A 26,897-nucleotide genomic window follows, 5' to 3' on the forward strand; every position below is an offset into this window, starting at 1 on the left:
CTGTGAGGAGCAGCCTCGGCACATCCCAGGGCATGGGGCACTGGGAGCTGCCTGTGAGGAGCAGCCTTGGCACATCCCAGGGCACTGGGAGTGCCTGTGAGGAGCAGCCTTGGCACATCCCAGGGCATGGGGCACTGGGAGCTGCCTGTGAGGAGCAGCCTTGGCACATCCCAGGGCACTGGGAGTGCCTGTGAGGAGCAGCCTCGGCACATCCCAGGGCATGGGGCACTGGGAGCTGCCTGTGAGGAGCAGCCTTGGCACATCCCAGGGCACTGGGAGTGCCTGTGAGGAGCAGCCTCAGCACATCCCAGGGCACTGGGAATGCCTGTGAGGAGCAGCCTCGGCACATCCCAGGCTCCCAGACAGGAGCAGGGGAGGAGCAGCACAATTCCCAGCCCCAGGCAGGTCGGTGCTGCTGCTTTGGGAGGCACTGACCTGCCCTGCAGGGACATCACAGCAATTTGGCACAGCCCCAGAGCAGCTCCTGGGGCAGCTGAGGGCCAGCCCTGCCCCACCTGGGCCATCTCTGGGGTCCTGCCTGGGCTCACACACTGCAGGAAACCCCTGAACCCCCATCTCCCCAAAATCCAGGCACCCACCCCAAGAAGCCTGGCCGGCCTCGGGGCTGGTGCCAAACACAATCCCAGACCACGCTGAGCACACCAGGGGAGCTCCTCCTGCACTCCCCCACGCTTTCCATCAGAAAAAAACCTCCTACAAATTTTATTATCAGCTTCTAGTAACAAGTCTGGAGCAAGGAATTCTGGAGGCAAAGGCTGGGGATGGAGCCCTGCTCCCACAGCTTCCTGCAGGCCCATGGGAGCCGTCCCAGGAGCTCTCGCCCCCACTCAGGAGCCTGCAGCACAGCCCTGGCATCCTGCAGCACAGCAGGAGGCAGGTGGATCATTCCCACGTCAGGGGGAAGATGGACCGAGTCAAAACAGAGGAGGATTCCTTTGAAAGGGCCCTCTGCAGGGACGGTGCACGCTGGGATGACAGAACCAGGCAGCGTCCCCAGGGACCCAGCTCAAGACAGCTCCCTGCTCACTCGAGCACAAAGTGGGAGAGCAATTAGGAGGAACAGCAAGGAGCTGCTCCCCCTCCCAGCCTTCCCACTCACACCCCTGCACGGTGCTGCAGTGCTGGGGACAGCCCCCCAAACCTGCCAGCATGGGCAGAGCCTGCAGGCAGGCCCCAAAACTGCCAGAGCAGAGCCTGCAGCCAGACCCCAAAACTGCAGCCAGCCCCCAAAACTGCCCAGCATGGGCAGAGCCTGCAGCCAGACCCCAAAACTGCCAGAGCAGAGCCTGCAGCCAGACCCCAAAACTGCCAGAGCAGAGCCTGCAGCCAGACCCCCAAAACTGCCCAGCATGGGCAGAGCCTGCAGGCAGACCCCAAACCTGCCCAGCATGGGCAGAGCCTGCACCAGACCCCAAAACTGCCAGAGTCTGCAGCCAGACCCCAAAACTGCCAGAGCAGAGCCTGCAGCCAGACCCCAAAACTGCCCAGCATGGGCAGAGCCTGCAGGCAGCCCCCCCTGGCAGGGCCTTTGGGCATGGTGAGGTGACAGCCCAAGGTTCCTGAGGGTGCAGGGGGCACCGAGTGTGTGACCCCAGAGCAGGCACAGCTCCTGTCCCACACCTGCCCAGAGCCAGGAGCAGCCGGACCCTGCTCACCAGGGCCCTCCCTGCCCACCAGGGCCCGCCCTGCCCAGAGCCAGGAGCAGCCAGACCCTGCCCAGCTGGACCCTGCCCAGCAGGAACTGGGGCTCAGGCTCCCCAGACACGAAACAAGACAAGCTCAGGCCGAGCAGTGAGAACCTGCCGGTGTCAGAAATAGCTCTGGGGAAGTGATACCACAGACACCACTCTGGGGCACACACGGGGACTTCTGGGGCACAGCTCTGGCACTGCCCTGCTGCTGCCCCTTCCTGCTCTCCCACGGGACTGGCAGAGAGCCCCCAGAGCAGCTGTGCAGCAGGAAAACCGGGAGAAACCCTGCTGAGGGTGATGCTGCTGCACCTCCTGCACCCAGCCGGCCCCTGGGGGTGCTCTGAGCCCAGCCTGACCTCAGACTTCCTTTGGCTGCCCCAACCCACGGCACCAGCACAGCCCCACGCCCCAGCAGTGCCAGCTCTGCTCTGGGCTCTGTCCCTCTGCCCCCACAGCAGCCCCGGGCTGAGGTTCCCAGGGAGCTGGGAGTGAGTCAGCACAGCAAGGACAGCCTAAGAATGAAACTGGTTAAAACACTCATCCCAGGCCACGAGTTCCCCAGGCAGGACCCCAGGCAGAGGCAGGGCACTGGTGGGATGCAGGACATAGTCCCAGGACAGCACCCCAGGAACACCATGCCAGGAACACCATGCCAGGAACACCATCCCAGGAACACACCCCAGGAACACCACACCAGGAACACCATCCCAGGACACCACACCAGGAACACCATCCCAGGACACAGTCCCAGGAACACACCCCAGGAACACCATCCCAGGAACACCATCCCAGGACAGCACCCCAGGACACCATGCCAGGACAGCACACCAGGAACACCATCCCAGGAACACCATCCCAGGGCCCGGCTCCCACCTCCTGCAGCAGATGGCTCAGGGAATGAGTCCCTCCATCACACAGAAGCCAGGGGCTGTGCTCCTCACCAGGCACAGGGGGCTTTGAGGAGCTTTTCTTCATCCTGCAGAGGTCACACTGCAGCTGCCCATGAGGGGAGGCTGGACACGGTGGTGGCTGGAGGAAGCCAGGGAAACCAGGGCCAGAAACGAGCTGGGACAGCCAGGACAGGCAGGAGGAGCAGCTCAGACAAACCCTCCCTGCCCTCATCCTGTACTCATCCTCCCCTTTTCTTTGCCAGGGGTCACAGTGGGATTTCCTGACCGAGACTGAAACACCCCAAGGTCAGAGAGGGTTCTGAGCCCTCAGCGTTCCACAGATCCAAAAGCAACAGGAACACCGTGCTTGAGCAACCAGGCCTGAACCAGGCCTGAGCAACTCCCAGGGGCTGGGCAGGACCTAAACCTTTCCCTGCACTGCCTGCTGTTGCTGGAGTTATGGAAATGCTGCACCAGGAGACCCTGGGACATCCATTTGCAGGGTGGCACCCCCAGGGATGGGCCTGGAGAGCAGCAGGAAGAGAGGGGCTGGTGCCAGGGTTTGTGAGCATCCATGGGCACAGCTGGGACATGGCTTGGCCCCCTCCAGCAGCAAATCCAGCAGGGAGAGCCCTGCCCAGGCACACAGGGGCTGCAAAAGCCCTCTGGGCCCACCTTAGAGCCCAAACCTGCTCTGGAGGCAGAGCAGCAGCACTTGAACCACTGGCTCACACGGCCAACAGCGCTTGGCTAAACCCTGTCTGCTGCTGAGAGCGTGTCCTGCAAGCAGCTGAGATGGAAAATGGGCCTGAAAGCAAAGCCAGTGGGTGCAGTGGGCAGGGAGGGCAGCAGAGCCGGGCTGGGCAGGTCCTGGGTGGGCAGGGATGCCCCTGGAGGGGGAGAAGACAGACTGACAGCAATTGTGGAGCAGCCTCTGGCATTAAAGCACTGAGATGCTGAGTGCCTTATCCCCTGCCACCCTCCCAAGCAAGTGAGACAGAGCAGATGCCAGCCCCTCTCGTGGGTTTCTGATTTAATATCTGCGTGTAACCAGAGCTGCCTCATGCTAACAAACCCTGACAGGAGATAAGTAACCATCCAGCCACCAGCCCTGCAAGAATCACACCAGACAATTAAACAGCCCTGCCAAAAATAGCCCACCTGACCTGCTAGCACTCCTGACTATCAATCCAGCCCTCCCTGCAGAGGAGCTGCTACAGTTGAGTCAAACCTCAAAATACTCCCCCAAAATAGAGCCAAGCCAGTGCTGTGTCTGTAAGCGATCCTCCCCTTCCTCAATTTAGACTGCTCAGAAACCTTCACAGAGAGAAAAATCACCGGGTGTCAGGCAGAGCAGAGGCAGATGCTGATGGCAAACATGGCACAGTGGGGGAAGGCTGCGGGCTGGGGTGGGACAGTGACAGGGACACTGCATGGGGACACTGCATGGGGACACTGCATGGGCAGCTGGGGTGGGACAGTGACAGGGACAATGCATGGGCAGCTGGGGTGGGACAGTGACAGGGGCACCGCAGGGGCAGCTGGGGTGGCACAGTGACAGGGACACTGCATGGGCAGCTGGGGTGGGACAGTGACAGGGACACTGCAGGGGCAGCTGGGGTGGGACAGAGACAGGGACACTGCACAGCAGCTGGGGTGGCACAGGGACAGGGACACAGCACAGTAGCTGGGGTGGGACAGTGACAGGGACACTGCACAGCAGCTGGGGTGGCACAGTGACAGGGGCACCGCAGGGGCAGCTGGGGTGGCACAGGGACAGGGACACCGCAGGGGCAGCTGGGGTGGCACAGGGACAGGGACACCGCAGGGGCAGCTGGGGTGGCACAGGGACAGGGACACTGCACAGCAGCTGGGGTGGCACAGGGACAGGGACACAGCACAGTAGCTGGGGTGGCACAGGGACAGGGGCACCGCAGGGGCAGCTCCCCCTGCTCACAGGGGGCTCTGGCAGGAAATCCGGGCTGTGCAGCCCCCCAAGGTCCCTGGCTGGTGTTCCCCATGGTCTGCAGGGCATGGCACTGCTGTGCAGCACACACAGGCTGCCTGTGCAGGGGAGGGGGGCTCTGCCTGCACCCCGTGGGCCTTCCAGGACCCCCCCTCTGCCTCCCCCTCATCCCTGGGCTTTGCTGGCTCCCAGCCCCTTTCCAGAGCCCTGTCTCACACCAAAGAGCTGCTGAGCACCAGGGGGACCCTGTGCCTGGGCTCTCCTGTCCCAGGTGCTGTAACCCCACGGGGCCCAGGCTCACCCCAAAGGTGCACACAGCCACAGCACACCTCCCTTCCAGCCCCTGGGAACAGGAGAGGGCTGAGCCCCAGCAATCACACAGGGATTTGGGCTGGAAAGGGCCTGTAAGACCATCCCATGCCACCCCTGCCATGGGCAGGGACACCTTCCAGTCCCCCAGGCTGCCCAGAGCTCCAGCCAGCCTGGCCTTGGGCCCTGCCAGAAGGAGCCTTGCAGTGCCACGTGCGGGCAGCTGGGGCTCACAGCCGGTGGCACCGCAGCACTGCTGGGGCAAGGCAGGGCAGCCCAGGACAGCGAGCTGCACCACGCAGGAGAGGTTCCTGTCAGGGTAGGGTGGCACTGGGGAGGCTGGGTGGCACCAAGGAGGTGGGTGGCACTGGGGAGCTTGGTGGCACCAAGGAGGCCGGGTGGCACCAAGGAGGCTGGGTGGCACTGGGGAGGCGGTGGCACCAAGGGGGCTGGGTGGCACCAAGGGGGCTGGGTGGCACCAGGGAGGCTGGGTGGCACCAAGGAGGCCGGGTGGCACTAGGGAGGCTGGGTGGCACCAAGGAGGCTGGGTGGCACTGAGGAGGCCGGGTGGCACCAGGAAGGCTGGGTGGCACCAGGGAGGCTGGGTGGCACCATGGAGGCTGGGTGGCACCAAGGGGGCTGGGTGGCACCAAGGGGGCTGGGTGGCACCAAGGGGGCTGGGTGGCACCGGGGAGGGTGGGTGACACAAAGGAGGCCGGGTGACACTGGGGAGGCTGGGTGGCACCAAGGGGGCTGGGTGGCACCGGGGAGGCCGGGTGGCACCAAGGAGGCCGGGTGGCACCAAGGAGGCGGTGGCACCTCCCCCAGACACTCAGCTGAGTTCCCCCAAGCCCTGGCAGAGCAGGCTCCCCCACCTGCCATGTGGGTGCAAATAAACTTTAGAAAGTGACCTTTCCTCACACATTACACACAGAAATGCACCCTTGGATTCTCCTTCTGAGCCTTTTCAAAGGCTGTGTGATTTTCATTCCTCTGCCCCTGAGAGTCACTCACAGGAAGTTCCTGCATGGTTTCTGTGTTACTCCAGCACAGCCCTGCTTACAAAACCTGGCTCTTGCACAGAAAGCCCCACAACGGCACCGAGGCCACCAGGACTGTCCTGCCAGGAGCTGCCTCCTCCTGCCCAGCTCCCCAGGACTGGGGGGACACCAGAGCTGGGTGCCAAGGACAGACAGTGCCCAAAGGCAGCAGCACAGGGCCAGGGGCTGTGCAGAGAGGAGCAGCAGGGCAATTGTCCTGCCTGTCCTGGCCCAGAACAGCTTTACCTGGGCTCTTACCTGAGAGCACAGCTGGGAGGGCACACAGCAGGGCACAGCCCTGGCACTGCCAGGCAGCTCCAGCTGGGCCATGCAGAGGCCAAAGGCTCCTGCCACAGCTCGCCATCACCAAGTACAAACGTGATTTCTGTGTCCCATTCCCTCACATCCACCGCTGCATCCTGTCCCCAGGGGCTGAGCCCCTGCTCAGTCCCCCTGCAGCTCATCTGCAGCAGCAGCAGCCCCTTCCCCACCCTGCCACGGGGCAGGGGCTGCCCACTCCCACCCAACAGCTTCAGCAGCAAATTCAGATTTTTGTACAGGACATGACAAACCAGCGCTTTTCGGAGCTGTTCCAGCACAGGCTTGCTCGGTGCCCCGGGGTACCAGTGATGCTCCTGGAGCAGCAACAGCAGCAGTCCCAGCTGGCTATGCCAGCACAGCTCCCAGTGCTCCCAGTGCTCCCAGCACAGCTCCCCCAGTGCTCCCAGCCCAGCTCCCCCCGTGCTCCCAGCAGGGGCTGCTGAGCCCCAAGGTGATGCTGAGCCCTCGCAATTAAGGCGCTGTTTCAGTGTAATGGCCTGGCAGGGCCCGGACAGCAAATCAAACCCGAGCAGGACAAGAGCCGAATGTGCAATAGGCCGATCAAAGGAACAGCTGTCCTGACAGGAGCCGCCTCCCACGGCCGCTGCAGAGCAATTAGAGGAGCCCAAAGGCCCCGAGGAGCGCAGGAGATGAGATGGGAGCTCGTTATCAGACACGCACCGGCCCAGCTCCTCACAGGGAGGGACATCAAAGCCAAAGGGCAGCAGGGCGGGACTGGAACGGCAGCAGCAGCATCCACAGAGCCCATCCTGTGCTGCCAGAGCAGCAGGGATCCAGGGCTCCAGCACTGCCACACACCACACTCACACCTGGGGTTGCTGGGGTGCTCCATCAGCAGCAGATGATGCTCCTGAGCGTGCCCATCCCACCCCAGGTGGGGCCAGGCCAGCAGCACCTCCGGTCTGGCTCCAGCCCACCCCCATTTCTGTTCCCCAAATCCCCATTCCCAAAGCCAAAAGCTTTAGCACCCCGTGCAAGTCAGCAGGGAGCTGGCAGCTATTATTTTAGGAGTCTCCATATGGACCCATTGCAGCATCTTGCTGCTCTAATTTAGGGCACAGGCTGCCAGGGAGGGGACGCTGCTTCCACCCCCGGGGGTGTTGGACTGGGAGCACCTTCCTGTCCCTAAAGGGGTTCCAAGAGGGGAGGATCCCAAGAGGGGAGGATCCCAGGGGCATCCCAGGCCAGGCTGGACAGGGCTTGGAGCACCTGGGACAGTGGGAGGTGTCCCTGCCATGGCAGGGGTGGCACTGGGTGGGCTCTGAGGTCCCAGAGCTGGTCCCACAGAGCTGCCCTGGCTGCCCCAGCCCTGGCTGGGAGCCCTTGGCTTCCCCTTTCGGCAGGCAGCAGATGGGCCACGTTATTCTGAACCCTCTGTGAGTGCTGACACAACACTGCTCCCTCACATGACTTTCCTCTTGCTTTTTAAAGAAGTTTCCTTGTTTCGCTCTGACACAGTGGAAGTGAATTTCCAGCCAGGCAGGAGTGATAAGGGAAGAAGTGGCTGCAGAGCCCGAGGCAGCCCATCCAGGAGTGAGATAAGTGAGCAGGCCCAGAGCAAGGAAGGGGCCCCTGGCCTGGGGCGTGCAGGGCAGCCCCTCCACCCACAGCAGGAAGGGTTTGCTGCCCCCAAACCCCAGAGAGCAGGAAGAGGTCCAGCCAAGGGCAAGGGGACCAAAATAGGGAGTTGGTTCTGTGTGGAGAGTGGAGAAGGCTGCAAAGCCCAGCCTGGGGTGGGACAGGGGATGGGGACACCGTGAAGCCACAGATGATGGGGACAGCATAAAGCCACAGATGATGGGGGACACCGTGAAGCCACAGGTGAAGGGGACACCGTGAAGCCACGGATGATGGGGGACACCGTGAAGCCACAGGTGAAGGGGACACCGTGAAGCCACAGATGATGGGGACACCGTGAAGCCACGGATGAAGGGGACACCGTGAAGCCACAGGTGAAGGGGGACACCATGAAGCCACAGGTGGACACCATGAAGCCACAGATGAAGGGGACACCGTGAAGCCACAGATGAAGGGGACACCATGAAGCCACAGGTGGACACCGTGAAGCCACAGGTGATGGGGGGCACCGTGAAGCCACAGGTGATGGGGGCACCGTGAAGCCACAGGTGATGGGGGCACCGTGAAGCCACAGGTGAAGGGGACACCGTGAAGCCACAGGTGATGGGGACACCGTGAAGCCACAGGTGATGGGGGACACCATGAAGCCACCGATGATGGGGACACCGTGAAGCCACCGATGATGGGGGACACCATGAAGCCACAGGTGGACACCGTGAAGCCACAGGTGAAGGGGACACCGTGAAGCCACAGGTGATGGGGACACCATGAAGCCACAGGTGATGGGGACACCGTGAAGCCACAGATTCCTGGCTGGAGGGAGGGTTGGCTGCACTGAGGCCCATCCCACAATGGTGCTGCTCCAACCCCAGCAAGCCCCATCAGGAAAGGCAGAGCAAACCCGAGCGTGGGCCAGGGGAGCCTCCCCCTGCCCTGGTGGGGATGCAGCCACAGGGAGACGTGGGGTGAGGCCCCCACAGCAGCCAGCAGGCACCCACTGCAGCCAGCATTCCCTCCCAGCAATCCAGCCTTATAATTTCTGCAATTAAAAAGGGAGTTCTTCTACTGCGAGTTAAAATAGAAGTTTTTGTCACAAATTACCGGCTTTCACTCCCCTCATACCTGAGCTTAAACTAAAACTTAAATGGAAATTTACAGGAGAACGAGAAAGTGAGTCAGCCTGCCCTTCCCAACAGGCATTTATTTCCATCCTCTCGGACTCAGTTAATAGTAACAGCAGAGGAATTAAGTTTATTCCAAATGTACAGAGCCCAGAAGAGGGGAGGTGGTTTTGGAGGGAACTCCCCAGCAGCAGGGACCGCTGGATCTGCTGCTGTGGCTCCTGTCCCCACCCCAGCAGGCAGCACGGGCTGCAGGGACCCTTCCTGCTCTGCAGGGCCTGTCCCCAGGGCAGGATGTGCTGTGTTTTGTCACCCACACCACCCTGGGGAAATGGCTAAAATGACCTCAAAGACAAACCAAGCTCTTTCCTTGTAACCTACTGGGAAAACTGCAGCCAGGTGACAGCAGAGGGACTGCACCTTCCAAAGGCTGGCACAGAGGCCAGGACAGCTGGGAATTCCCAGCTCTCAGCTGGGAGAGGAACAGCCACGTTCCCAGCAAACCAAAGGTGAGGGCACAGCCACATTCCCATCAGACCAAAGGTGAGGGCACAGCCACATTCCCAGCAAACCAAAGGTGAGGGCACAGCCACATTCCCATCAGACCAAAGGTGAGGGCACAGCCACATTCCCATCAGACCAAAGGTGAGGGCACAGCCACGTTCCCAGCAAACCAAAGGTGAGGGCACAGCCACATTCCCATCAAACTAAAGGTGAGGGCACAGCCACGTTCCCAGCAAATCAAAGGTGAGAGCACAGCCACATTCCCAGCAAACCAAAGGTGAGGGCACAGCCACATTCCCAGCAAACCAAAGGTGAGGGCACAGCAACGCTCCCACCACGAGGAGCAGGAGCCAGGCAGGGCCCAGGACAGCCCTGCCATGGCCCAGCACTGGGACATGGCCAACACAGACCCTGGTGACAGAGCCAGCAGCCCCAACACCCAGCCTGGGACACTCAGGGCAGCTCTGAGACGGAGCCTGGAGCAGGAGCCAGCCCCAGGGTGTGGGGTTTGCTCTCATTTTGCACTTGAGCAAGCCGACAACACAGGAGAAACAAAAAAAATGTCCAAAGCACATTTCAAAGTGTTGAGAACACATCTCAAAGCACCTTGTGCTCCAGCAGCAGCAGAGCTGAGGCTCAGGAGATGCACTGCAAAGCTTCCTCCCCTGCTACACATCTCCTGGGTATTCAGGTCAGCAGAGGGGCTGCTGGCAGAGCAGAAAATCCCTTTTAGGTACATAATAAGGTAGAATTGGATTCTGCTCCAAGGTGGAGAGACAAAAGCCATTTGTCATGCAGCATTTGCTGACAGGACATGTCCACAGCCCAGCCCTGCCTCCCTGCCCGCAGAGCTGAGCGCTGCAAACAAAGGAATTCACACCCCAGCTGCTTGGGAACAACATCCACCCCGTTGCAGAGGGGGAAGGAGTCTGGGCTGCAGTTTGAAGTTATTTTAGAAGAATTCTCTACGAGGGTTCAGCACCCGACCGAAATGCAAATCACCATCATGGCTTCCTGAGCAAATGAGCTATTGCTGCATTTTTTCCAGTCCGGCAGCATCTTGCTCTGAAGATCTAATAGCAGCCCCACTGAGCAGCAGCTAATTAAAGCCTTTCCTCCTGCCAAAAGCCCAGACTCAGTCTCTAAATGACCCAGTCAGTGAGACTGGTCCCACCTCAGGAGCCCTGGGAGACACCGGCTCGGCAGCCGTGCCCTTGTGCCCCTGTGGCCGTGCCCTGCTGCCAAGGCAGGGGCACCAGGGCTGGTCCTGCTCCTCTCCTGCTGCTGCTCCTCACAGGGATGGCTCAGAGCTACCCCGGTGCCACCCCACAGCCCTCCTCTGGACAAGGCCCTGAGGCTCCTCTGCATCCATACAGGCGAGCAAGACGGATTTGGAAATGAATGGACTGAGCTGTTGGAGATGGTCCTTGGACACACCATCACACAGCGGTGAATTAGTCCAGTTTTAGAGCCATTCCTGGGGCAGAAATCTGCCCTGACAGGCTGGGCAGGAGGGGCACACCCAGGTCCTGCTCAGCCTTTGTGGCCCTTACACACAGGGATGGCAGCTCTGCCATCCTCCCTGGCAATTACAGGCGCTGCATGGAAGGGCACTTGGCTCCGATCAGACCCCCAAAAAGCAAATTATTCCATCCAGCTCTCCAGAAACCAAGAGAACATGGAGCTGTTGATCCCTCTCCCACCAGGGCTGCTTGCCCAAGGAGCCCATACAAACCTGGGGCAGGCCACACCAGCAGAGCCCATCTCCATCATCAGTGCCAGCAAAGGCACCTCCGCAGCAAAAACGGTGCTGGGGCATGGAAATTATAAATAATCACTTGGGGGATTATTTCCAGCTGTGCAGAAATCTCCTGGGGGCAGTGACTTATCCTGAGTGATAACAGGGGCTCCAGAGCTGTCCCTGCCAGCCTGGCACAGCCTGGCACAGCACGGCCTGGAATGGCACGGCACAGCCTGGCACGGCTCCTGCATGACAGGGACAGTGCATCTGCCCCAGGCACCACTTCTGTCCCTTAGGCAGCCTCCCCCTCTTGGCCACTCTCAGTTAAGGCCAGGTCTGGAGCACGGCCAGGGATTTCTCTAAGCCAAGCTCAAGTCCAGCACTGAAGTGCAGTGAATGCCAGGGAAGGGCAGAACCAAAGCCTGGTCCTCAGGCACAGCCCCCAGAGCCCTGCCAGGCTCCATCCCCGTGGCACAGGCTCCATCATCCCCATGGCACAGGCTCCATCATCCCCATGGCACAGGCTCCATCATCCCTGTCTCCTGCCAGGTTCCATCATCCCCATCCCCTGCCAGGCTCCATCCCTATGGCACAGGCTCCATCATCCCCATGGCACAGGCTCCATCATCCCCTGTGCCCTGCCAGGTTCCACCATCCCTGTCCCCTGCCAGGCTCCATCCCCATCCCCTGCCAGGGTCCATCCCCATGGCACAGGTTCCATCATCCCCATGGCACAGGCTCCATCCCTGTCCCCTGCCAGGCTCCATCATCCCCATGGCACAGGCTCCATCCCTGTGGCACAGGCTCCATCCCCGTCCCCTCCCAGCTCCATCCCCGTCCCTGCAGGCAGGGCTGCTCCCCTCGGGAGCTGCTCCCCCTCTGGGTGCGCCTCTCCCCAGCAGCGCCGCTGCGCTGGGAGGGCTCCGGAGCCGGAGCCACAGTAAATAATGACTTTGCACTGCGTCAGGAGCTAATCCACTCAGTGATGCAAATGAAATTCATGGGCCACTTCCCCCTCACTCCGGCTCCTCATGATATTATAAAACAATCCTGACTTCATCGCGATGTCACCGCGGCTGCAGGAAGCCTTCAGGGGAGCCAGGACGACTTTCACTCCTCTTCACCACCTCACTCTCTCATTCTTCTGCTATAATTGGAAATCATGAAAATGCATTTGTTCATGTGCTCCGAGTGTCAGCTATTCAATGAGCTTGTGCTCTCCGTGCAGACCAGCAGAATAAAGGTATTTAACCGCTCCCCCCAAAGGTGAAGCTATTCCTGTTGCATCCTTTCACATGGCAACAAAAGACAGGGAGGAATCCACCAGCAGGATCAGCTGGAGCACGCTGGCAGCACAGCACGAGGAAGAGGAAGAACAGCTGAAGGCTGGGATTTAGACATCTGAATCTTTTTTAGCTTCCCTGCTGCTGACTAAATATCAAATGTAGGAAGACGAGAGCAGAACCACAAGAGACCGGAGATTTTAAACATAGAATCAGAGAACCCTGGGATGGTTTGGGTTGGAAGGGACCTTAAGGCTCATCTTGTTCCACCCCTGCCATGGCAGGGACACCTCCCACTGTCCCAGGCTGCTCCAGCCCCAGTGCCCAGCCTGGCCTTGGGCACTGCCAGGGATCCAGGGGCAGCCCCAGCTGCTCTGGGCACCTGTGCCAGGGCCTGCCCACCCTGCCAGGGAACAATTCCTAATTCCCAATATCCCATCCATCCCTGCCCTCTGGCAGTGGGAGCCATTCCCTGGGTCCTGTCCCTCCATCCTTGTCTCCAGCCCCTCTCCAGCTCTCCTGGAGCCCCTTCAGGCCCTGGCAGGGGCTCTGAGCTCTCCCTGGATCCTTCTCCTCTCCAGGTGAGCACCCCCAGCTCTGCCAGCCTGACTCCAGCCCTGGAGCAGCTCTGGACTGGCTCCAGCAGCCCCAGGTCCCCAGGTATTAAATATTAAACCCCGAATGTTTCGGGGTGTGTCCTGCAACACCCAAGCACAAGCCCTGAGTGGCAGCACAGGCAGAGCCACAGCTCACAGCTCCTGCTGCAGACACCCCTGCACAGACAGCAGCTATCCCCCATTTTCCCAACCACACCCCAAAAATACACAACTCATCTCCTGCTTAGAGCTGGAAAGCTTCCCTTGTTCCAAAGACTGAGCTTCCCACCCAAAGAGGGAAGCTCACAGACTGGCTCCTTGGAAAAACCCAGATTTAAGTAGATGCAAAAACGCCAGTTTTCAGGGAGCTGTGCCATAACAAGCCTCAAGTTTGCAAATCCAGTAACTTCCATGTACTGGAGCTTATTAATATTGGATTTTTTGGCAGGCACTGCCTTGTCCAGCTCGGATTAGCAGCAAGTATATCCTGCTTGTCAGATTTAAACAAGATGTATAAATCTGGCACAAAAGCAAGACCAAATATGGAAGCAAATTATTTAAATTGACAAGATGTAGCTCACAAGCACTAAGCACTCACAGTCAGTGCCCATCAGCTGGGGCAGGGAGGCTCCTGCTCTGGGCCATGGGAGTTCAGCTCTCAGACAAGGGCCACGCGAGGTTACCCACCCCAAACACTCACTGATCCCACTACCAGGCTGCACTGGGATTTATTTTGTTTTTGCACACGATGGGAAGAGCAGAGGGGGATAAACAGCAGAGGGAGTCAGCCCAAAACCCCTGAAAAGCAAAGAGCTTGAGCAGAGGCACAGGAGGGACAGCCTGGATGGCAGAGGTGACCCAGAGCCCTGTCCCCGTGTGGGACACGTGGCTGCAGGGGCAGGATGGGGCAGGGCATGGCCAGGGAATGGCCAGGGGCCAGCAGGGCCCAGCAGCTGCCAGGGAGGAGCAGCAGAGCAGAGCAGGGCCCCATCTGCCCCACGATGCTGCAGGAGCAGAGCTGTCGCCTCTCATGAAAGGCACTGCCCGTCACAGGGAGCAGCCTCAGCTGTCAGGAACCACGGCCAGGGCTCCAGAGGGGCCCTGGGAGGGCTCAGCCAGCTCCCACCATGGGCAGGAGTCATCCTCAGCAGGGGAAGCCAGTGCTGCTGGCAGGTTCTGAGTGACAGAGCTCAGGTGCTTCTCACAGCACAACATTGCCATTGGTTTCATTTCTCCTACGGAGGCCAGTCCAAACCAGGACGGGTCAATCCCTCAATCCCTAGGGCCCAGGGGAGCACAGCAGAGCCACACAAACCACCTGCACACAGGAGCAGCCCTTTGGCCAGAGCCATCCCCTCGGCTGGGCCAGCCCAGCTTGGCCACCCTGTCCAAAGGGGAGACACCTCTGAGAGAAGCAGCTCCCAGCACACAGCTCTGGCCCTGCAGCCCCTGCCCACAGCCAGGGCAACTTCCTTGCCACAGCCCTCAATGGGATGGGGCAGAGGAGGGAGCACAGAGACCCCAGAGCCTGTCCCTGCAGGGCTCTGTGGTTTGGAGCTGTGCCTTCCCTTCCCAGGAACAGCTACAGCCAGCACTGCCACTTCTGGGAATTGCTTCTGCTTAACACAGAATTCAGCTGCCACCAACCACCACCAGAGCTTTCTTCCTGTCTCCCCCGTGCCCTCTGCGGCTCTTGTGGAAACGCTGAGTGCCTGGTGCAGGGGCCTGCAGGACAGGGCCAGGCTGTCCCTCCCTGCTGGGCAGCAGCCCCCGACACCCCTCACCTCTGCTGGGGCTGAAGAGCCCCAGAGAGATTTGCTCCTTCCTCTATCGGGGCAAAACCGAGGCCGTTTCTGTGTCATTTCCCATCTCTGGTGTTCACGGCACCTTTCTGCCTCCAGGGACTCCTGGCCATGGCACAGAGGCCACCAGCAGCAGCCCAGACCAGTGCTGGGTGGGTGGATGGAGGGATGGAGGGGCTCAGGGAAAGGCAAACCCAAGGGACAGCCCTGGTCTCTGCCACGCTGAGCCCCAGATCTCTGTTCAGGTAGCAGGGGTGAGGGCACTGTGTCACCCAGGGAGCCCCTGCAGGGTCCCAGCGCCTGTGGGTTCTGCTAAACCCCAGAGTACAGGACTGAGGCACTCCAGGGAATGGACAAGGCCTTGGCCAGGCTTCATTTCCTGCAGCAGCACCTGGCAGGGCTGGAGGGGCTCTGGAGCTCCCTGTGCTCGGTGTCCCCTCCCTCACCCAGGGCTGTGGGGCAGCACACAGAGCACGGGGCTGCCAACCCGGGCCTGCAGGCAGGACCCCCACACCAGGACCCCTGGATTTGTGCTGCTGCCTTTTCCAAAGAGCTCCTTTTTGACAACCTGCACCCTCCAAGAGCTCAGGAACAAGCTGCCCAGCACCTGGGGCTGCTCCTTACTCACCCATGCTGAGTGGCTCTGGTGGATGGGCTGGCAGAGCAGTGACTCACAGAGCCTCAGTGCTGGCATTCACCCCACCAGCACACTCTGTGCTGCCCCTGGGGCTGAGCTGCAGCACAGGCACACGGAGGCCACCAGCCCAGGGTGGGGGGCTGCCAGCTGTGTCCCTGTGCAGCCAATGCTCCCACAGCTGGGCTGCTGCAGGAAAAGCCCCCAGACCCTTCCCTGGGCACCATCCCACGCCAGGCAGCACTGCAGACACCCCCTCTGTGAGCACACAGCTGCAGCTCGGGGGAAAGCACCTCCACCTGGCCCTTCTGAGCACAGCCTGTGCCCGGGTGATTCAGGCACTGCTGCCCTGGCTGATCACAGGCACAGCCCCGAGTTAATTCCATTCCCCAGGCACTGGGATCCTGCCAGCAGACCCAAAGGGCCACTGAGGAGCCTCTCTGGTGTTCTCGAGTCTTTGCCTGGGGAGCTGCAGGAGCAGGAGGAGGAGGAGCTGTGCTGGCTGGAAGGAGGAAGGGCAGCAGCCCACAGCAAGGGCTTGCACAAGTGCCCTGCCTGCAGCTCCTGCAGAGAGCCCAGCAGATAACAGGATCCACAGCAAGTGCTGAGAGCAGGTTCAGCCCCTCCTCCTGCTCCTCAGCAGACACCAAACCCTCAAGGTCTTGCTCTGTTTCACAGCTCAGGCAGTGGGTGCCCACCCCCAGCTCGCTGCCAGGGAAGGATGCCCCACACACCTGCCAGGGCTGCAGGAATCTGCAGGATCACACGAGTGTGAGCGAGCAGGCGTGCAGAAATGCCAGCACTGTTTGCTGAGGAGTCTCCTTAGAGACAGCCCAGGCATTGAATTCCCCAGGAAGTCTCAATGGCTGGGGAATAATCAAGGCAGAGGCTCGGGACCGGGGTGGTTCAAGCTCTGCAGCGGTGCCAGAGCCAACAGGCACAGGGTGCTGCTCACCCTCCTGCCAGGCCCCCCAGTGCCCAGCTCCAGAGCCCACAGGCAGCATCCTGGGGCTGGCACCAGCCAGCAATGGATACCCCAGCAGGGAGCCAGGCCCCCTCATCAGCCGGCCCGAGATGGCTTTAGGATGCCAGCTATCTCCAGAGATAAGAAAGAAAAACCCACCCTGCAGCTGCGGGGGGAGGGAAGGAGAAACCACTTCCACTGTGAGAGAGAGAGAGATGGGCGAGCCCCTGTGTGCTGCACAGGACAGCAGAGGGACAGAGCTGTCCCTGCCCCACAGCCCCAAAACCCACCCCAAACCAGCCCCCGACAAAAGAGCTCCCTGCCAGCCCAGGTGTGTGTCCCCTGCTCCAGGGACCCTGCTGGGGACGCAGGCTCCCATCTCTGTCAGCTCTGTGTGCACCGGGCTGTGCAGCACCACAGCCCATCCGTGCAGCCAGCGGGGCCAGCCCCACTTCCCTTTTCTGCTGTCCCTGCTCTGCAGCGCTGCCCTGCTGCCCCAGCCCCTGTGGGGACACACACGCTGCTGGCTGGGGACACACTGGGGACAGACACACACCCTGCCAGCCTAGGGACAGACTGGGGACAGACACACACCCTGCCAGCCTAGGGACAGACACACACCCTGCCAGCCTGGGGACAGACACCCCCCTGGCCTGGGGACAGACACCCTGCCAGTCTGGGGACACACTGGGGACAGACACACACCCTGCCAGCCTGGGGACAGACCCACTGCTGGCCTGGGGACACACACACTGCTGGCTGGGGACAGACTGGGGACACACACACCCCCTGCCAGCCTAGGGACACACACACCCCCCTGGCCTGGGGACAGACACCCTGCCAGCCTGGGGACAGACACCCCCCTGGCCTGGGGACACACTGGGGACAGACACACACCCTGCTGGCCTGGGGACAAACAGGGGACAGACACACACCCCTCTGGCCTGGGGACAAACAGGGGACAGACACACAGCCCTCTGGCCTGGGGACAGACACAGTTCCAGCACCCAGAGCTGCGTCGCCACCGCACCGAAACCCCTCCGAAATCACGTTTCCAATTTCTGCAGCATTATATAATTAGCATCGTTTGTGTTGCAAAAAAGTAATTGCAGTAACATTTTTAATTAGTCTATTTGAACACTAACATTTCTCCAGTGTGCATAATATGTTGACACGAAATTACTGGGTTTGAGGCGACTCGGGATGATTGGGGTTTGTTTTGCTTTTGTTTCTGACTTGTTCAGCGCAGGCAATGGGAGCCGGCAGGCAGCCCGCAGAGCGGCTGCAGGGGAGAGCAAAGTGTGATGGGTTTCACTTCCTTCTGGGGGGAGGAAGGGAGCCTTGAGAGGGCTCTGAGCAAGAGAGAAATACTTGCTTGAGAGGGGAGGCCGGGGTGACATTTCCCAGCTGCTCTCTGAGGTTGACTCGTGGAAACACAAAACAGAACGGGAGCGCTGGCCTTGGAGGACGGGGAGAGGCAAACCTGCAGCGAGGAATCCTGTGTGGTGCAAGCCTTGGAAGGAGATCTAATCTGAAGAGTGTCTTTGCTTACTGAGTCACAAGCAGGGACAAGAAGTAAACATTCTCCCAAGAAAAGTTACTGCATGACATCCAAGCGCACATTACCAAATGATGCTTTTTTCTCCCCCCTTTCTCTTCAGGAAGAATCAAGATTCTCCTTTCCAAGAGCTTCTCTACATGGTACACACGAAAGCAGCGACAGATGCAGGTTATTTTTTGCTCCCAAGTGTGAATCATGTTCCCCTGCTCCTCACCTCTGCCCAGCCACAGCGACTGCAGGCTGAGCAAACCCAGCTCCAGGGCACACGTGCCCCTCACAGGATGCCCTCCCTGACCCCACAGGGGCAGGAGCTGCCTGGACTGCAGGAGAAACAGCCCCGAGGGTGCCAAGGCGGGGGAAACACCAGCAGGGAGGAAGGAGAAAGCTGCCAGTTCCCAGAGCAGCACATCCCCAGCAGGAGAGCAGAACTCCACTCCCAGAAGCTTTCAGAGCAGTTCCCTTTGCTTTAGCATCCTACAGCACTTGAGGAGAGCCAAGGCTTGGCTTCCCCAGGCTGCAGACACCAGGGGCTGCTCCCTCCCAAAGCACCCTTGGTGCTGGCACTGCCCGGGTGGACCCCAGCCGGGGAAGGGCAGAACGCACACACTCTCCTTTTCTCTATTCCTGACAAGTTTCTGCACCTCCCAGAGGGGAGAACCCCTCTGTGCCGCGGGCTGAGAGGCAGCCAGGGGGCAGCGAGCCTCCCTCGGGAGGAGTTCGCATCTTCCTGGCAGCTCCAGGCGCATCCCTCAGCCTCCAACACCCACAAGGTATTGATTTCTTCTTGTTCAGCCGCCAGGCGCAGCCCTGCTCCTGGAGGGCTGTGCTCAGCCTCCCCTGCCCACACCCAGACACTTTCTGGCTCACCAGAGAGACGTTGGCCCAGGAAGTGTTCAGATGAGCACAAGGATAAGGAGGAGATGGTGTGCGAGGATAAGCAGCAGATTAGCAGGCTATTAAGTGGCATTTTGTGGTACCCATTAGTATTTCAAGCTACAAAGAGTCAGTTTCTGCTAACTTCCTGCCAAAAGTCACAAGTAATGAGCTAATTAACAATCTAATTATTGCAAATGCCCTAGAAAGAAATCAGGGCGCAGGTGAAAACCTACTTAAAGCGGGCACAGCAGAGGGAAGAGCTGAGAGCAGACAGGCGTGTGCCCAGCTGCATCCCAGCCATCCCGCAGCACAACGGGAGCAGACACTCGGGGAAGTTGTTAAAGTTAAATTAAAGCTGTGCTCAGCAAAGGGAGAGCAGGCCCTCACCCCAGAGCCCTGTGGGGCTGAGGAACCCCTACACACGAGCCAGCCCTGGCATTTTCTGCCTCCGTGTCAATATTTGCCAAGCTCAACAGCAGCTGTGGCACAGCCTGTGGGGCACAGACCCAGAGCTGGTGGTCCCTGCACAGTCCAGCATGGGCACAGCTCCTCTGGCACGGCTGGACAGGGCAGTGCCAGCCCTGGCACCTCCAGTTCTGCCTCCCAGCAGGACAAGCCCCGGGCAGCCATGAGCAGGGCAGAGACCTCTGGGTTGAGTTCCCGAGCTGGAAATGCCCTGCAGGGAGACACGGGGTGTCCTCACCCCAGCTGGGAGTGCCCTGCAGGGAGACAGAGCAGTGTCTGCACCCGGGGGCACTGCTGGGGTACCCTTACCGTGCTCTACAGACAGACAAACAGCGTGTCCTGCACCCTCACTGTGCCCTGCAGACAGACACACCCCAGGGCACTGCTGGGGTACCCTCACTGTGCTCTGCAGACAGACACACACCATGTCCTGCACCCCAGGGCACAGCTGGGGTGCCCTCACTGTGCTCTGCAGACAGACAAACAGCATGTTCTACACCCTCACTGTGCTCTGCAGACAGACACACACCATGTCCTGCACCCTGGGGCACAGCTGGGGTGCCCTCACCGTGATGGGCATCACCCCACAGCTGCCTCCCCCACGGGAGCACCTTCCCCTGGGCACCCCAGCACGTCCCAGCTGGGCTCTGGGGAAGGCCCCAGATCGGTGATTTCAGGAGAGCAGAGACTGGGCGGGCGTGCAGAGCTGGAGCTGCAGGATTCCCTGCTGCACAGTCGGTATTCCCTGTGACACACACACACACACACGTCTGTAAGGCCAGAGTCACCTGCCAAGGGGGGTCTCAAGGCAGAGGGGGATGTCACAGACCTGTCCCACAGCCCTGGGGCTGGCACTGACCCCCTGGCAGTGCTGCTGCTGCCACTGCAGCTCACGAGGGCTCCTGGCCCCCGAGCCGGGGCTGCGCTGCTCGGCCACCCCCAGCCCAGCTCCACCTGCTGCCCTCGCGGCCAGGGCTGCTTCAACACTGCCCAAAAGCATCCGAGGGCAAACCTTGGAGCAAGAGCACCGTTACAGGTCTGGATAACAGCTCCTGACAGCTGCAGGAGGCTTGGAAAGGCGCCAGGTACCCGACCCTGGATGCTCAGGTAGAACTGAGCAGGCTCTGGAAATAACGCAGGCAAAGCCTGCCGGGCTGGGGTGGTCCCCACCTCTCCACAACACGCTCTGCATTTCACAGACATGGTGTTTGCACAAATACACCTCGCTGTAAGGGAAGTCAGGGAATTCATTCACAGCCAGGAAAGCCTGGGAACACCAAACCAGAGATCCGAGGTGCACAGAATTCCTCTCAGTAACGTGACTGAGCTGCCCATGTGTGAAACCTCAGGTGCCAGGGGAAGCTGTGACCTTGAGAAGCAGCCCTAGGATACATTTTAGTCTCCATATCCACTCTCCTCTGCCTGCCAACACCTGCCCAGGCCTTCAGGCTGGGCTTTGGGAGGTGGCAGGGAGATGGCTTTGGTATTTTAAGGTTATATGCGTGTGGCAAGTGTTACGGATGAGGAGCAGCATCATTTAAATTGGATTAGCCTCACACTGCTCGTGCAGGCAGCTGCAGGGATGCTTCAGACCCAGCCCAGCTCCTCACACCGTGTGCCACTCCAAAAGCCCAAGGACAGCTGTGAAGAGGAGCCTTTCAGAGCTCTACAGCATGTTCGTTTTCATGCCAAATACCTCAACTTGGGAATCAGCCACCCACCAAAATAAAACTCTGTCCCAAATATTCACAAAAGCAAAATTTCGCTGCCAGCAGCTGCGAGAGCAGCCCCGATTGAACCCCAGGCAGGTGGGACCCAGGGGCCAGGGGAGCCCGAGCAGGAGCAGCCCCCAGCTGGGCTGGCTACAGCAGCAACCTGAGAACGCCTGGGTAATTCAGCCGAATTTCCCGGGGGGACATCCCGAATTTCCCTGAAGAGCCTCTCCAGAACCCCAGCACCATCAGAACAAAGAATTACGGTCATAGTAACCCGGCTACTGCAACATATTTGGTTATAAAGCCTCATTTTTTTTCCCCAGCAACACAACCAAGCCATTCAAGCCCTCGCCGGCTGCGCAGTTCCAGCCGGAGCAGCCCTCGCCCAGCCCGTTCGCCACCCAGCACATGTTTTGGTGTTAAGTACATTAAAAACAAACTCCCCTCGGCCTTTTTCGGGGGATTTAGCTCCAGTCCCGGGAGCTTATCTCTGCTAACGAGACCCGACCGGCTTAAAGGCACCGACTAGTTGCTGGGTTGATTAAAAAATGACTAAGCTGCTTCGCGGGGCCGCGGGGATGGAGCCCGCAGGGACGCGGGGATGCTCGGGCCGGTGCCGCGGGGACGGAGCCCGCAGGGGACGCGGGGCCGGTGCCGGGGGACGGACGCGGAGCACGGGCCCCCTCAGCCCCCCGGCAGCGCCACACTCACCTTGACACTGGAAGCCCTGCTTGCCGAAGCCCCTGCGGAGAGAGAGGCGGAGTGAGACACCGGCCCCGGCCCCGCGGCGCAGCGACCCTGCCGGAGCCGCCGGCCGGAGGGGAACGGGCACCGGGATGGGATGGGATGGGATGGGGGGGATGAGGGGAGCGGGGACGGGAGCGGAGGGGGCCCGGAGGATGGCGAGGGTGAGCCCGAGGAGGGGCGTCCCGCCGAGCCGGTGTCCCGGAGCGGCCGCGGCGGTGCGGGCAAGGCTCACCAGATGAAGTCGGTGCAGTGGCTGCAGAAGGTGGGCTGCTTGAAGAAGCGCGCCGTGAACTTGTGGTTCTTCACCTCGTGCACGTTCTTCTGCCGCAGGGCGCCCTTGCGGGCGAAGCGCACCGGGCCCTCGCCCTCGGGGCCCGGCGCTGCCGCGGGCGGCTCGGCCATGCTGCGCGGGGGCTGCGGGCCCGGCCCGGCCCGCTCCGCTGCCGCTGCTCCGCCGCCGCTGCCGCTGCTCCGCCGGCGCTGCCGGGGCCGCGCTCGGGGCCGCTGCCCGCAGCTGGCGGGAGGCTCCGACACCGCCCGCCGCGCCACGCCCCCTCATTTACATACGGCACGGCCCCGCCCTCATCTGCATCGCCGGCCCCGCCCCCGGCACCTCGCGGCACCGCAAGCCCCGCCCGCCGAGCGGCTCGCACGGCCACGCCCCTCTCGATTTGCATGTTGGTTTGCATGGGGCCCGGGCCCGCCCTTCATTTGCATAGAGCGCCTGCATCCCGCGGGGATGTGTGGGGAGAACCGGGCACTGACAGGGATGGACACCGGGAATGGACAGGGAGGGACACTGGGAATGGACAGGGGTGGACACTGGGAATGGACAGGGATGGACAGTGGGAATGGGCAGGGATGGACACTGGGAATGGGCAGGGATGGACATTGGGAATGGACAGGGATGGACACTGAGCATGGACAGGGATAGACACTGGGAATGGGCAGGGATGGACACTGGGAATGGGCAGGGATGGACACTGGGAATGGACAGGGATGGACACTGGGAGCAGACAGGGATGGACACTGGGAATGGGCAGGGATGGACACTGGGAATGGACAGGGATGGACACTGGGAGCAGACAGGGATGGACACTGGGAATGGGCAGGGATGGACACTGGGAATGGGCAGGGATGGACACTGGGAATGGACAGGGATGGACACTGGGAGCAGACAGGGATGGACACTGGGAATGGGCAGGGATGGACACGGAGCACGGGCAGGGATGGACACTGGGAATGGACAGGGATGGACATTGGGAATGGGCAGGGATGGACACTGGGAGCAGACAGGGATGGACACTGAGCAGGGGCAGGGATGGACACGGAGCACGGGCAGGGATGGACACTGGGAATGGACAGGGATGGACACTGGGAGCAGACAGGGATGGACACTGAGCACGGGCAGGGATGGACACGGAGCACGGGCAGGGACAGACCCTGGCCATCAGCCCACGAGAGGCTCTGGGCAGGGTCACCAAGGCAGGGACATTGTCCTGTCCCACTGCCCCAGCCGGCAGGTGGGGAACGAGCAGGACTCAGTGGGAGGTAGATGTGGATGTGGATGTCTTCGTGCCGGCCATGGGGACACCTGCACTGCCCCATGCCCTCTGCAGGACTGGCAGTGACACTGCTGGGTCCTCCTGAGTCCCAGACTTCCCACTGTTGAATGGTTTTTTTCTGCAGAACATGAGTCAAGTCCAGAGGGGATCCAGGCAGGAGCTCAGGCAGCAGCTGAGCCAGGCTGGGCACTGGGCTCACACTGACACAGGGATCACACAGACATGGGGATCACACAGACACGGGACTCACACAGACACACAGGGCTCACACAGACACTGGGCACAAACCACCAGCTCAGTGGGCTTCTGGGAATGATGTTTTGAATTTGAATTTGCAGTTGGAATAATGATCTTCTTTTACCAACCCACTGCAAGCATCTCAGCTGGCTGGCACAGAGGAGTTTTCCAACCACATTCACCATTCATCTCTCTCACTCCCTGACAGCACCCACAGACATGGAAAATTGGATCCATCAGCCTCCTCCTCTGACATCCAGGTCTCCCTGGGCCTGCCTGGTGCTGCATCGTCCTGCTCTGGGTGCTGAGGAGATGAGAATTCAAATCAAAACATGAGACAACTCCAAGTGAAACGTAACCATATTTCTACAAACAAGTCTTTCTAAATTCTCATTTCTGGGATTTAATTCTGGATCTGCATCCACGTGATCCTTCCCCTTTTGAGGTCCAGGACCATCCCTGCTCCGCTGTGATCCAGCCCTCCATCCTACATGCTCTTTCTGTGAAGAAAGCCCCACTCACTCCATGGAATTAAAGACCCAGGAGGCTTTCCCGAAATAGGCCCAGGGCTGTTATTATGCAGCTGCTTTAAAAGGTTCGCTGCAGTAATAAAACGGGGCTGACCTGTCCTGCTGATGTCACCCTCACAGGAGCAGCAGGCTGGTTCCATCTCTCAGCACCGCCTGATTTTCCTGCTAAGAAGGAGAAATGAATTGCAGCTGTCCCTGCTGGTGCTGTGCCACGCTGGGAGGGGCTGAGGGAAGGTCCCCGGGGTGTGTGGGGGCCACACGTGGGGCTGTGTGTGCCCAGCAGCGCCGGCCACGCCAGGGCACCCCTGCCCCGGAGCCCCGCTGGCTGCGGGCGCACCCAGGGAGCTGTGGAGCAGGAACAGCTCCTCCTGCACGGGAAGGAACCCAGCAATAATGGCAATAATTACAGGGAGGTCTGGCTCCTTCCCCCTGCACTGTTTGAGGGGAGAGGGGTGTTCCCCTCAGCGCTGCTGCGCTGCACGTGGAGCCACTCCGGGCTGCGTTCTGCTCGTTTTAACTGTAAACTCTGGGCTCTGCCTGCTTCTGCCTTGTTGTTTTTTACTGTATGTTCCCATTTCCCAAGGACAGCCCCCATAACTGCTGCATGTGGAATGCAGAGAATATGGCTTTCATTTCCCCCTACGAGTGTTGATAATCATGATAATCATGCTCAAACTTTTGTCACTGCTGGGCCGCGGTACAAAAGCACAAAAGCCAGGTACAGTTCTTGCTCTCAGGGGATTGCTTTCTTCTTTCCTTAGTTTACGTAATTCTACTTAATTTTACTTTTTTCATTATTTAGTGCGCTCTGAGTCACGTCACGTTAAAGGCAGGATCTTCATGGCCATGCTAATTTTCACAAAAGCTGAGGGCCCAGATCCCCCCAGCACTGTGAGACGTGGGGATGAACATCCCAGCAGCTCCTTCCTCTGAGGAAGCTGTTCTATTTATCAAAGCGAGGGCAGTCCCCAGGTGTGCAGAGGGACTCTCACAAACAACCCCGAGCGGCCGCTCTCGGGGGAGCACAGTGGTGGAGCAGAGGGGAAACCAGCCCAGTTCTCTCCTGTTCCCATGAAAGCCTCTGCTCTAATGCTGCTTTCCCCTCCACCAGCTCCTGCTGCAGAGCAGGCACCAAAGCCCCAGCTAGGTGGGAAGAGGAGCCTCAGTGCCTGCCACGCCATGGAGCTGCCACAGCCGGGGCACAGGAGGCAGCGGGAGCAGGGCAGCCTCCCCTGGAGCGTGATTCACATCCTCAGGAAGGGACCTCATCCTCCCCCTCCTCATCCTCCCCGCAGGCAGCCGAGGAGCTGCCCTGGCAAGGGGCAGCTGGAGCAGCCACAGGGAAATGTGGCAGCGGCGAGCCCGGCGTGAGCTGCGGGGTCGGGGCAGGAGCCGGGACTCGAACCGCGCCAGGAAATCCCGCAGCCCCAACAACGGGGCCCGGGGGCTCGGCTGACAGCGAGGGGTGGGGATGGGCTGTGCTGGACAGCGCCAGCCCCCGGCCTCACCAGAGCCAGCCCCAAGGGCCAGCAAAGGGACACAAACCCAAAGGCCAGCAAAGGGACACAATCCCAAAGCCACAGCCAGCCCCAAGGGCCAGCAAAGGGACACAAACCCAAAGGCCAGCAAAGGGACACAGCCCCAAAGCCACAGCCAGCCCCAAGGGCCAGCAAAGGGACACAACCCTAAGGGCCAGCAAAGGGACACAAACCCCAAGGACCAGCAAAGGGACACAACCCCAGAGGCCAGCGGAATTTCCCCATTTCCTGGGAAAGCTCTGCCGCACACGTGCAGGAGGGAGCCCCCGGCTGTGCGGGAGCCGCAGTCCCGGTCCCCTCCTGCGGGCGCTGCAGCCTCCAGCCCGCGCTGATGGGGGGATGCTGCTGCCCTGCTGCCCGCACCGGCCTCCTCTGGAGGGTTCAAAAAGCTGGAGAACAGATTCCTCTCTTTTTTTTTAATCTGTTTTTTCGTCGGGACCCAAATCCGCCGCAGGAAACAGGTGGAGGAAAAGTCCGGCTCTAATTAAATATAAAGGTGCCTGAGCAGCACTCGGCAGCCTCCACATCCGTTTGTCCTCTTGCCCTCACCCAGCAGGCCAGGAGGGATCCCGGAGAGGGGACAGGGATCCTGGAACAGGGACAGGGATCGTGGAACAGAGACAGGGATCCTGGAACAGGGACAGGGATCCTGGAGAGGGGACAGGGATCCTGGAGCAGGGATCCTCGGGCAGGGACAGGGATTCTGGAGCAAGGACAGGGATCCTGGGGCAGGGATCCTGGAGAGGGGACACGGATCCTGGAGCAAGGACAGGGATCTTCTTAGGCAGGAACTCCTGCTCCCTGCAGACTCTGCAGGATCTCGTCGCTGCTCACAGCAGCTGCTCCTCAGCCCCCGCTCGCTCAGAGGCTCTTGGGGATCCCTGGGGGCAGCACAGCCGCGGTCAAACCCCGCGGGACGAAGGGCCCGGGGGCAGAGCCGCAGCTGGAGCCGCAGCTGGAGCCGAGGCTGGAGCCGAGGCCGGGGCATCCCCGGGGGCAGCGCTGGGGAGGGAGGGGGCCCTGGCCCGGGTTCCGCGGGGACACTGGGGACAGGCGGGGTGACGGGCACCCCCCGCAGCGCTGCCATCAGCTGCTCTGGATTTTCCCTTTCTGCTTTCACAGCTTTCGCGTGTTCCACGTCCTCCGTGCAGCGAGGATGGAGCGGGGAGAGAGAGGCTGCG

General features: G+C 60.6%; 1 protein-coding gene across 4 annotated transcripts in view; it reads right to left on the reverse strand.

Annotated features, from left to right (window-relative positions):
* The window catches only part of PRKCB (protein kinase C beta), a 96,739-nt gene extending 74,336 nt beyond the window's left edge, over nucleotides 1-22,403 (reverse strand). For 3 of the 4 annotated variants that reach the window (XM_077186665.1, XM_077186666.1, XM_054643481.2), the window contains exons 1-2: nucleotides 22,079-22,400; nucleotides 21,811-21,842 (exon numbers count right to left, since the gene is read on the reverse strand). In XM_077186665.1, the coding sequence (XP_077042780.1) occupies nucleotides 21,811-21,842; nucleotides 22,079-22,248 (202 nt within the window). In that variant the 5' untranslated portion in view covers nucleotides 22,249-22,400. Of the gene's footprint in view, nucleotides 1-21,810; nucleotides 21,843-22,078 lie in introns of all 4 variants that reach the window. The other variant, XM_054643480.2, reaches the window with a different exon arrangement.
* Nucleotides 22,404-26,897: the final 4,494 nt, after the last annotated feature.

Source organism: Agelaius phoeniceus, chromosome 16, assembly GCF_051311805.1.
Source record: "Agelaius phoeniceus isolate bAgePho1 chromosome 16, bAgePho1.hap1, whole genome shotgun sequence".
Lineage (NCBI taxonomy): Eukaryota > Metazoa > Chordata > Aves > Passeriformes > Icteridae > Agelaius > Agelaius phoeniceus.